Raw genomic sequence first — 12,922 nt, 5'->3', positions numbered from 1 at the left:
CCCTGCCCTCCACCTCTTTCCTCCTCCCTCCCTCCCTCCCCTCAGGGTCTGGTGGGAGAAAAGTACGGCAGCATCCGGGTGCCGGGGGAAGTGGAGTCTGCCGAGTTTGAGATGATCCTAGACGCAGCAGTGGAGGCCGGGCTGGACACACACATCTTGGAGGAGTGGTACTGCAGGGATGAAAACTCTGTGCCACCCGCATACTACCTCAAACCCAAAGCCCAAATGCTTAAGAACTACCAGAACTCTGTAAGTCCAACCACCTGCTGTAAAAGACGCTTTTAAACACTGTTATTGGCAGAAAAGGGGATTTGTTGATGGTTATTGGTCTTTCTAAAGTGTTATTATACCCACACGACGTGATAACTTTACATACTGGAAGGCTATAACGGTGCAGTTAATAGATTCTCGTCCTGGAGCTGAATTTACTTCTCCTAGTGGAACATTTTATCTGCCGTATGGAGAAGAAACCAAATTTGTTTTGTCTCATAAAATTCGTTTAGGAACAGCACAGTTATTTTTGAATAAAAATGTTTAGCTTTAGGTAGTTTTGAGGGAAGACTCTGAGCACAGAATTAAGAATCCAGATGTTTTTCCTGCGCACAGAAGCAGTTTAAGGGAAAGAGCTGAAGCTGAAGTGTAGGAAATCTGTCCAAGCAACAAAATATCTGAGTTTGAGCACAAGCAGGGGCTTTTTGAGTGAAAGCATAACAAAATATGAATGTGCAATAAACAAGCGCTGCTCTCAAACTGAAAGATCACAGTCTTGAATCAAGATGGGGAAATCCACCCATAAGAATCTGCCCTATTGTTCTCCAGCGTGGGACGAGCACACAATCAGCGTAAATGTTTCCTACATCAGACACGCAGCAACATCTCTATGGTAACTGTACGTGTCAAAACAAGAACGGCAGCGTTCCCATGATGACATGCTCCGTGTCACTGTAAACCCACTGCGTCCCCTCCCTCGTCCTCTGTCCCGCTCAGATGGAGTCGAGCAGCGCGGCCAAGACCAAGAACGACAAGGCCTGGAGGAACGTGTCGGAGGAGATCAAGAAGATCTTCAGAACGGCCGTGCTGCAGCTCCAGGAGAAGGGGACCATGAAGAGCGCTCAGGCCAAGAAATTCCTTTGCTCTGGTGAGTTTCAGGTCCACGCTCTTCTTTTTCTTTGATGTCTTTTCATATCGTTAATCTTGATTCGGTCTCTTTTTGACCTTTTGAAACTTATGTCACAGCTCACTTCAGCTTCTCTGGGTTTTAGAAATAATGTATTGATTTTTACATCGTTAAATTTGGTTTGGCATTCAATCTGAGCTGTGAACGTTCTGCACGACACTGAATCTGTCGGCAAATAAGAAAAACATTATTTGTTCTTTTTATTATCTGTTGTTTTTTGTGATTTCTCCGTTTTTTTATTTTAAGCTTGTTGCCTTTTACATGTTAGAAATAACACAAATCTGATTTCGCTGTACAGAGGAAGTTCTGTCATCTCCTGGAATTCCCAAACTTTTCCATTTCACACTTTATTTTCCCACCTAATTAGACAGGAGAGTCTCAGTCAGTCCGCTCTGTGTGGGGGAGCCTGCGATACAGTTCAGCAGCTCTGGCTTATGTGATTTTATCAACTTTGTTTCTTCTTAAATGAGGCTCAAGAGAAATCTATCTAATCGGAGGGTGAAAGCTCCTAAAATCTGTTCCGCTTTGCTAGAGGAAGAAATCTAAATCCTACATCTGCTCGACTTTAATCTTCACAGGTTGTACATTACGATTGGCCTTTATCAGCTGCCTGCAAAAATTACAGAATTAGGAAACGTAGGAGTTTTTTTATGACGTCAGATATGAAAATTGGTGCTTTCCTCTTGTTTCAGCCTTAGAGGATGAACTAGACTTTGCCCTCGGGAAACAAACTCCTGCCTTTCTCAGGAAATGCGTCTGCTACATTCGCAAGATCTCAAACTTCGACCGTTTCGCCAAGCTCCCCGAGATGACCCGCTACATGGACATCGTGGTCAGTGGCGACCGCATCATGCGCAACCAGGAGTCCTACGAACGCCTTCTCAAGGTGCGGGACGAATTCATCCCGACGGTCGTCGCTGCCTCCAACCTCCGCGTCTACTCCTCGGTCACGCACTGCGACATGAAGCTGGGCTACTCGCAGGAAGTGGAGAGCCACTATGTGGAGGGTCTGTGTAAGCAGTTCTACGAGGACATGGTGGACATCATCCAGGCCACGGTGCAGCAGAACTTTGACACGGAGACTGACCCGCTGTATGACGAGATCCTGCAGCACCTGTCGCTCTGTAAGAACTACGCAGCGCACTACGAGTACAAGGCCGAGACGCTGGATTACGTGCAGGAGTATCTGATGCCGTCCAAGGGGAGCAGAATGAGCCCCCTGGTGGTGTATGGAGGGCCGTGCACCGGAAAGACGCTGCTGTTGTCTGAGGTGGCCAAAGAGGTAAGGTGTCAGCGAGGTTACAGGTTGAAATTATGCTTCTGCTTTTGTGTGTCACTCTCACCGTTCGTTATCATTTGTGTGTCTGTCTGATGTGAGCGTGTGTCCATCTTTGGGATTGTGCAAATGCCCATCTCATCAGACACTTGCTTCACCATCTGTGTGTCTATATCATGTTCAGTCAACGATTGAACCAGACATGGATTCCAAATTTTAAATACCACGAAAAACAAGCAGATTAAAGTAGAAAGAAAATTAGATCCAGCTCTTGCTAACGATTATAATTTCTAGAAAACAAAGATTACTAATCATAAACTCCACCATGGCCTTCCTCAGGTGAGGGTGTAAACTTATAATAGCAGATACGTCCCATGATCCTGAGCTCCACGACTCCTAAACCTAAAGCTGGGAACATAAAACTCTAACAAGGAAATGTACAGTGCAGTAAAGAAAGTAAAACTGTGAATACATTCCAAATATGGAAATGTGAAAAGCCAGGTTTAAAAACAAATGAATGTGAATAAAAATGTTCAAGGGATATTCACCATCATGTCTAATTTATAGAAGTTATATTTTTTCAACATTTAGGTGTGAACATCTGTAGTGCAAATAAATTGTGTGTGTGTGTGTGTGTGTGTGTGTGTGTGTGTGTACCATCTGGCTGCGTCCACCTACATTAGCATCACACCGTAGCCGAGACACCCACATTTCCACTGCTCCCGTCCAAGCTTTATTATAAATGTCACATTAATACAGCGATTTGTTAGAAGCGCCATTCACATCACCTGGGAGTAGATTTATAAAATGTTACAAGATACACGAACACAAACAAAACAAGCAGCAGAACAAATGATGATGGAGGACTAAAGGCAAAAGTTAAAGATTGCAGAGGTAGGCACATAAGAAAATTTGAAATAAGAGTTACATAAAGTAAAGGAAGTGCAAACACACACACAGACACCAACACACACACACACACAGCAGAGCTTACTGATAGATGAGAGGAGTGGGAAGGAAAAACAAACTCAAGGATGCAGGAGGACGAATCACTGTTGTAAAAAATTGAGAAGTTGTACAACGGCAGTGGGTGAATTGGAAAATGCTCAGCTGCTACAAACAGTTTTCATTGCGGTTCAATCTTTTCAGTTTCCGTCACGGTAGCACGGCTGCTCCTTGACAGTCGCACCAGCAGTTTTTGTGAATAAAAAAGGGGGAAACATGCACAAGACATGCAGAGGAAACGTAAATATCTGCTTCATCAAGTCAAACTTGACGAATCATTTTCACACGTGCAAAGAAAAAGCCTGTTGTGGCTAAACAAAATGAAATGATTCATTCAAACACTTGATTAACAAACGGCTGGAGGCAAAGTATGTTATTGCCCACACAAAGATGAGCTGAATGATTAATCGCACGACCGTATTGCGAGTGGGCTGTTTTATATTTTTTGAATCCGTCCACTTTGTGATTTAGTGAAAAGACAAAGCCAATTTTTTACTCCGATTTTCTTTTAACCTGCTTCTACAGCTGAAAACATGCCTGTGTATTAGTCCTGTGTCATTTTTTAAGCTTTACTCAAGTAAAAACTAAAAATTGAAAAGTTTAAAATCCCTTGTGGCCCTGGGATTTGAAGGAGAGGTAGATATTATTAGATTTCTGTTGGACTAAGAGAGGACAGAGGTGTTTTGGGGACTTTGTCCACAGGGTGAGATTCTACATCGAACCTGTTTCCTTTGATTCATTGGACTCTTGCAGCGTTTATGTCTTTGCTATTGAGCTGGACTCACACAGGGTCTGTTAAAAAAATACAGGTCTCTCTCGTCCTTTTAAGAAGCCCGAGCTGTGGCTTGTTTGTAGTTAAAAGTAGTGATGGGATATAACTACCTAAAGTATATCTTTCACGTTTCTGTATTTCACTTTAGTGAATCATCTACCTCCTGTTACTTCAAGCAACAGAGGTCGATGATGTTGCCATTTTGGTTTGTTTCTAGGTCAAAAAAACGTTCCTAGTTTTTAGTTTCACTTTTATTCTCAACTTTATTGTGCACAGGTTGTGATAAGGAGAGATGACGCACTTTGACTTTGTGCAAGAGCAGACCATCTGTGTGTAAGAGCCTTGTGCACCCGCCTGTATTGGTGTTTATTACTATCTTGATGATGCACCTATAAAATAACTGTCAAAAATGGAGCCATTGATTTTCAGACCAGTTATTTTTAGGTCAATCACACAGTTCCTCTCTGCCGCCTCATGACAGCAACAAGCCAACAATGCGTTGGACTGCACCTCATTTTAAGACCGACAAGCCCATGCATCACGCTTTGTTCCGCTTTGCGCTGTGAGATAGGGCCCTAGTTGTTAAATAGACTGTTATAGCCTAATATACAGCAGCTTCTAATAGGTTCTTTACAGTGCAACGGCTGCTTTGGCACCGTTAGAGAATATTGGCGATGCAGGAACGAGTCTTCAGAGACGTTGCTGAATTTCGGGCATGTGATAATAGCTGTGCACGAGTCAGGTTAATTAAAGTTGTGTGGACTTTCATTTATGGATGATTGTAACAATAGGAATTAGCTGATGTATCATATAATTGTTTTTTATTGTAACTTTACATAAATGAGCGAAAAACAGTGTATTAATATCAGGCTGGCTGAAAAAAGATTATATTCAGGTCTTTATTTTCAGTTTCATAAATTCAGTCACACACAAAAAATCTTTTCTAATGGTAAATACTCCACAGGCTGATTCTACGTTTCTGTTTTTCTCTCTCTCACGCGTTCTCACAGCTAAAAGTGGAATCGGCATCATCGTCGTTGCCCTAAAAATGTCACACAACATCTTAATGTCTCACGAAACCTCAGCTGCGAAATGTAATGAATTCATGAATGAAATTATAATATCAATGATGGAGGAGTAGAGCTCATTCATGGAGTATTTCTCATGGTAATATTACTCATATATTAAGTAATATGTATTAATGACTGAGGACGTTTTCAGGACATTAAAAACTTACATGTTATGTGTTATATATGTTTCTGTATCTAATAAAAGATAGACCGTTGGTGTAGCAGAGACGAGCGGTCATAAGGTGAAACTGTATTAGATCTCTTCTCTGTGCTGTGCTAATGAGCCCTGCCTCATACTGTTAGGATAACAATTAATTGAATCCCTCTGCCCTCACTGTAGAGCTTCATTATTCTTGTTGTTTGACTGTGTTTCTCTAACCAGACCTCACAGAGTAATAGTAAATTCTACTCTCGTAAAAAAATGTGTGCTCCCAGTGGTTTTGGGAAATGTTTTCCATTTCAAAATCTATATTTTAGAAATGTGAGGATTTTACAGATTAGGGTTCCAGTTTAGATCCTGAAATAATATTAGTTATTAAAATATGGAGTACTTGCTGAAAAGAATATATTCTCTATTTATATATTATTTTATATTAATATTCAACTTCAATGCTGTTTTTCAGGCCTACACGTTGCTGCAGAAAGAGATGGGCCCTGAAACCGACCCAGTAGTTGTCGTCCGTTTTATCGGCTCCAGCCAGCTCTCCACAGACCTGCGCACCCTCCTCCAGAGCATATGTGAACAGATTGCAATTAACTACCGCTGCCTGATTCACTTTTTGCCTAACAAGATCCAGGAGATGAGGGAGCTCCTGATCAACCTTCTTGGGGAATCCACGTTCCACAGGCCCTTGGTCATCGTCCTGGATGCCCTGGAGCAGCTCTCAGATGCAGATGAAGCTCGCAAGCTGTGGTGGCTCCCCATACACCTGCCCCGGACAGTCCGCATTGTAGTCTCAACGTTGCCGAATAAACACGGGATCCTGCAGAAGCTTCGACATCTCATCCACGATGAGGGGTATTACGTGGAATTAATTCAGAGAGACCGCAAGATTTGCAGCCAGACACTGAAGCAGCAGTTGCTGGGGGTGAAGAGGAAAGTCACCTCAGGCCAACAGATCTACGTCAATGAGGCACTTGCGAAGTGTACATTACCCATGTTTGTCAACCTCATCTACAGAGAGGTAGTTCACTGGAGGTCTCACAAAGATGTGGATGATAAGTCCTTGTGTTCCACAGTGCATGAAAGCATAGAGCAGCTCTTCTACTCAGTGGAGAACAAGTTGGGACAACGATTTGTCTTCAGAGCATTAGGGTACATCACCATGGCCAAGGCTGGACTAACTGAGGTTGAGCTGGAGGATATTCTGTCTCTGGATAACATTGTTCTTGGGGATGTTATTGTAGCAACCTACCTCAAAAACCCTTTGAGGATTTCCTATGACTTGGTTGCAAGGCTCAGAGAGGAGCTGGAGGGTTATCTGGTGGAACGTCAAGTACGAAACGTCACCCTGATGGTCTGGGCCAACAGGCACCTGCATCTCATTGCCCAGAAGCTGTATCTTAGCAATGAGGAGGATGTCCATCAAATGCACAGCCTTTTAGCGGAGTACTTCCTGGGAGCCTGGTCAGGAGGAAGGAAGAAGATCTTTACTTACGATAACAACCATTTCACTTCACTCAACATATCTCATCACAAAAATCCCCATCAACAGTCCCATGAAAAAACATCATCTGATAAGTACTCCTATGACAGGCAAACTCCTGAGCAGCCTTGGGTGTTCCAGTGCAACCTTTTGGAGCCTGACATATTCTTTGTCAACCACAGAAAGATGACAGAGCTGGTGTACCACCTCACCAGGAGTGGGCGCACCGATGACCTCATGTTTGGTGTGATCATGAACTTCAGCTGGCTCTACACAATGATCAAGATCGGCCAGTTTGAAAAGGCTTTAACTGACATTGACCTAGCTTACAGCTACACCCAAGAGAAAGAGCTAAAGTTCTTGGCCACCACTTTACGTAGCATCAAGGTGAAAGTTCTGAAGAATCCAGCATCACTGTCTGCTGAACTGCAGCAACGACTCCTGCCCGTTGTCACCTCCCTCCCCAAACTCAGACACCTACTCTTGGAGTGTGACAAAGATGGTCCGAAGTACTGCTCCATAGTGCCTCTCCACTCCTCTATGGACGTCACCTACAGTCCAGAGAGGCTTCCTCTGTGCTCTAGCTACATGCAGATTGTGGAGATCTTGCCAACTCTAGCTCCAAACATAGTCCTCGTAGCCCTGGAAGATGGGTCTGTCAGTACCTGGGATGTAGAGAGCAGACAGCTCCTGCGACAGATCGACACAGCCAAATCTGTTGTGCTGGGAATCAGGCTAACCACTGATGAAAAGTATCTGGTCGTGGCCACAACCAAAAACACGCTGCTTATCTATGATAATCACAAGTCCTGCCTTTTATCTGAGGTCGAAATCAAGGGGTCCAAGCATGGTGGCGTCGCTGGTGGGGTTGCCTTCATCAATGGTTTTACCTTGTCCACCCATCACGCTTTGGCTTGGCTTGAGGCTAGTAAAGACGTCAACGTCATTGACCTACTCTACGGCTGGCCTCTCTACCAGTTCCATTGCTGGTACGAGGTGACGTGTGTCCAGTGCTCTCCGGATGGAATGTATGCCTTCTGCGGCCAGTACCTCAACACTGCATCCATCTTTCATCTAGGAAATGGGGACAAGCTGGCCACTGTGACCTCCGAGTTTTCTGGGGGGTTCGTCAAATCCATCCTTGTGCTGGACACCCTTAACCAAATGGTGATGATTGACAATGAAGGCAGTTTGTCAGTATGGAACACCAAAGAGATCAACAACCCAAGGCTGATGGAGGATTACGACTGTAGAGGGGATGACAGTGAAGTGGTGGGCATTGAGTTATCAGAGGACCAGCGCTCCATTCTCATTTGCAAGGCCACAAGTATTGAAGTACTCGATACTAAAGTGTGGAAAATGGTAGAGAAGTTCAAGGCCAAACGCACTGAACGCTTTGTTGCTGCTGTTCTCTCAAAGAATGGACAAAGTATTGTGGCCTCAATGGAGAACACCTCCTCCATCTTTGTTTGGAGGAGGGACAGTGGACAGTGCATGGCCAGCCTGATAGAGATCTCAGGGGCTATTGTCAAACTCATTAAATCAGTTCACCACAACTTGCTGCTTTCTGTTGCAAGTAGTGGAGTGCTCTCTGTTTGGGACATTGACATTATCACCGCCATGTCAAATATTGACAAAACAGGCAAGAAGATTCAGACCTTGCTGCTATCTGGCAGAGAAGATTACGTGTTTACCATGGATGGCTCAGAAGCTGTCCACAAGTGGAACTTCAGCACAGGCTTTATTGAGACCATCTTCAAGCACGAGGGTATAGTGGAGAACTGTGTCCTCACGTCCTCAGGGGATCTCATGGTGACTTCAGATGACAAGTCCAGCCAGTACATTTGGCAAACCAACACTGGAGAAAACATCTTCCGCATCAATGGACAGAGAATATCGCAGCTGCTAATCACCCACAATGACCAGTTTGTGGTGTCGCTCTGTGAGCAGAACGCCTCCAGAGTCTGGAGGCTTGCTACTGGTCACAAAGTGTGCAACATCTTAGTCACCCTCCAAAATGCACTGGTCACCACAGCAAACACTTTCCTTGTGGGAACTTCCAAAAACAAACTCCTTGCTGTCAGCCTATGGTCGGGGAGCGTATCCAAGAAGTTTGTGTGCGATGATGGTATTACCATTGTCAACTTCAAGCTGATTCCTGACTGCCCCGACTGTGCTGTGTTCATCACATCCACCGAGACTGTCTTCATCTGGAATGTGGCAGATGAGTCCGTTTGCAGGCGTGTCCAATTACCAACCAACTTCCTCAAAAATCTAGAGGACTTCCAAATCTCACCCAATGGGAAACTAGGAATCGTCTCCAAGGGTGATGAGAATATTAACGTCCTGGATCTCCACAGTGGGAAGCTGAGGCTTGTCCATGCTGCTGGTATAATCTGGCGTCAGAAATTATCTAGAGATGGACGTTACCTAGTCTATGTCTGTTTCCGGAACTGTGATGAAGATGACGAAGCCGGTGTTGTGTCCAATCTGATCGTGATGCGCCTTGCTGATGGTAAGAGTATCGGTACATGCTCGCTTTACAAAACTCCCACCTTCTTGTCTCTCTCCCAGCGAGCATTAAACATCATCATCGGCTTTGAAGACGGCAGCATCGGCACTTACACCGTAGTGGACCGTGTAGATGCTGCCCTCAAGATTAAGATAGCCACCTCCAACAGCCGACAGATTGTCAACAATGCCTCGCAAAAGGTGCGTCCCAAATGTGGCAACCATTCCTTCAAGACCGTAGCCGACTGCATTTGGAGGGAGTCAACAGAGGTCTTCTCCAGGGACAGTCCCATCAACGTGTCTGACTCCGGTGAAGTGGAGTCAACAACGCCTACAAAAAAGACTGAACTGCTGCAGTGATAGGTGGAGAACAAAAGAGGGAGGTGGAGTTTGGACAGGAGGTTGGAGACAAGATGACCAAGTTTAGAATCTCTGGGGTTGCAGTTGATTCTTGTTTACAGCCACGTGATTCAGCTGCAGATGTCAGCCCTCTGGGTAGTTAATGGGCCGACCACTTAAACGCTGCACTCAAATTATGTATTACTTACTTCCAACTTATGATACAGTTACTGTTTGTTTTACACATGAAGACTGTTAGAAAAATACTATGTTTTTGAAAAGAAAAAAAATGTAAACTGCGTGAGTTATTAGTTTGCCATTATGTGTCCTTTTGCATTTGAAGAACAAAGTTATTATTCAAATGTCTTGTTCAAACATTTTCAAAGCCATTCCAGTGATCTTAGCCACTTTCATTGTACATTATATTTATTTACATTGTGCACATTAAGCCATAATGTTGTTCTTACAAGTATATTTATGTTTGTATTTACATCAGTCAGTACTTTACAAAATGGAAGAACTATGAACATATGTACATATCTCTTTTTGGCTGCTGCAATTTGTGCAACTCCTTAAAAAATGTTATGTTGTGCTTAATGCAATCAAAGTGAGTGCCTGGAATTTAAAATGTTCTTTATGGGCAGATTACAAGATTTATGAAAATGCAGGGAATTTGTAAACACAGTATTCACACAGTTGCATAATACTTGCATTGACGTTAAATCTAATCGATCAGTTTACCGAAAACCAGTCAACAACACGAGAGATCGACGGCATTGCTCTTTGTAATGATAGTTGTAGAAATATCTTGGAGCGGTTGCCGTAAATTTGACGTGAATTTACCTGCTGTTCCATCGATTTGTGTGCTGTTCGTTTTAAGGGAAACACCACTATTGAGCATACAGTGTAGCATAGCACCATACACATTCACGCCTTAACCAGTGTACTTGCTTTAGGTTTAGTTTGTTCAAATGTTCTAGTAGAAAAGGACAAGGAGTGAATATATTTAGAGATTTAGACAATAGTTGGAAGCACTTTATGAGTGGTTTGTGAGAACTTATTAGATTTAATTATTAAACATTGTAAAAAATGTTTGAAGTGATCTAGATTTGTCTTAAAAAGGTTGTGGATTTGCCGAGAAAAAAATACACAAGGCCGTCCACGTACTTGCAGGTTACAGCTGACTCGCTGAAATGCTTCAGTCTCTCCATATATGCCTGGTCCCAATACAATACAAAGATGTTGTCATCCTTGCAATGAACTGAAGAGGTGGACAAATCTATCGGCTCAAACAAGGGTCAATAATATTTTGTATAGAAATTGAGAAATCTGAAATTTGTGATGTATCAACTTTTGTGAACCTTTGTGGGAAAAAACTTTGCATGAAAAATTAAAAGTCAGGAAAGTGTAGGAAAATAATGTTGTAGAAAAGTTTGGGCACAAAGTTTTCAGCATACACATTTGGCAAAATTAATATAAATAATGAGGATACTCTGGGAAAAAAAACTCTTTTGTGAACATCCAAGTACAGATTGAACCCAAAAATGTTTTCATAAACTTTGGCCCTGTCTTTACAACCTAAATCAGGGCCAAAATGTGCATTTTGAATTACTGTCTTTTTTTAAAAACGAATGTGTGCCTTCTGCTTTAAATCCGTACTCAAGGAACGTCTCGGTAGCTGAATTGTTAAAGTGCATGCTACATAACTGCAATGTTTGAGTCTGGTCTGGGAGCTTTGTTGCATGTCATACCCTCACCCTGTTTACCTTCTTCACTTCAAAATAAAATACTCTGAATAAATAAACTGTACTCAGACGTTCACAAAAGCAGTTATTTTTTTGTATATAATTAGAATAACCTCACAATTTTACCTATTTTGCCAAATTCAAGTTTTTTTCCCCCCACAATAATTTTTTTCTTGCACAGTTACTTAAATTTATTCATGCTGAGTTTTTTCGTAGGTTTACATATGTGATACAAAAATGATCGTGAATCATTTACAAGCTGTAAATGAGCCAATAGATGCTGACTCATGATGACAGGTTGACACACAGTAAAAAAAAAAAAGAATTGCTAAGATCTGGTTCGCTGACAATCTAAAAAAAAAAATTGAGGTTGTAGCTTTTTTACAAGCATGTCTGTAATAACCCAAAACCTAATTAGCATTTGGAATTTTTTCCGATGACACCTATGATCTGCCAGGCATGACTGAAAAACAAACCCCACACACTTACACTTTGACATATACTTTTAAAGGGCTATTCCATTATTATTGTACGTTTACTAGGTTTTAATTGTCGAGAGATAACGGCCCTTGGATAATTTCAAACTGGGTAGCAGCATCGAGCTTTAAAATACTTTTATTTCCCAACAACTCGAGAGTTTCGAAATTGACAACAACAAAAAAAAAGATCACGTAATTGCCAAAGTCCCAGCTGAGATTTGTGTTTTATTCTGTTAACCGTCTCATTTCGTTTTTGAGGCTTGTACTGTAATTATATTGTTACCAAATCGTTTCAGTGTTTGACTGTGATTATGTTTATGATAGAGAATATGTGCTATCTTTGCTAAAAAGTTTTAAAAAAAGAGTCCTCTTATAGAATACAGTATATTGGAATGCCAGTTTAAGAGTATATTTGAATGTGTCCATATCGAAGCCAGTACATGGTATTATTGTATGTTCAGTAACTTGAATGACTTTTAATAACTTACATGTTTGCAACTCATAGTTGACATACTGGTAATGAATGTTTCTATGGTATTCTTTGTATTGTCAAGACTGACTTACCTGTTTAGAGATTTATATTTTCATAAATGTTGTACTTACATTTTGTTACAGAGTTGTTTAACTGGAATTCAAACAGAAAAGAAAACTTATGTCTGAAGCAATATGAAACTAGTGTGTATGCATTGTTTGTATGAAACATTTTAATGTAATAAAATGGTTCACTTTTTGCCTCCACTCCTCCGCCTCGGGCTCTTCACTGTAATTAGAGGTTGCTGCTTTAAGACGTCGCAATCACGTCTCTGCTTTTAGACATGCAAGTGTTTTTATTTACATTCAGACGTGAACAAGCTCCACTCTAATTGGCTACAGTCAAGTCTTGATGTAGCAGCAGCAATTAG

At 42.1% G+C, this 12,922-nt stretch overlaps 1 protein-coding gene across 2 annotated transcripts in view; it reads left to right on the top strand.

Moving 5' to 3' along the window:
* Positions 1–12,922, top strand: part of LOC109634927 (NACHT and WD repeat domain-containing protein 2) — a 40,153-nt gene extending 27,231 nt beyond the window's left edge. For both annotated transcript variants that reach the window (XM_020095785.2, XM_069519208.1), the window contains exons 5-8: positions 46–249; positions 988–1,138; positions 1,870–2,459; positions 5,924–12,922. In XM_020095785.2, the coding sequence (XP_019951344.1) occupies positions 46–249; positions 988–1,138; positions 1,870–2,459; positions 5,924–9,817 (4,839 nt within the window). In that variant the 3' untranslated portion in view covers positions 9,818–12,922. The remainder of the gene's footprint in view (positions 1–45; positions 250–987; positions 1,139–1,869; positions 2,460–5,923) is intronic.

Source organism: Paralichthys olivaceus, chromosome 22, assembly GCF_024713975.1.
Source record: "Paralichthys olivaceus isolate ysfri-2021 chromosome 22, ASM2471397v2, whole genome shotgun sequence".
Lineage (NCBI taxonomy): Eukaryota > Metazoa > Chordata > Actinopteri > Pleuronectiformes > Paralichthyidae > Paralichthys > Paralichthys olivaceus.
This window is presented reverse-complemented; position numbering and strand designations above follow the sequence as displayed.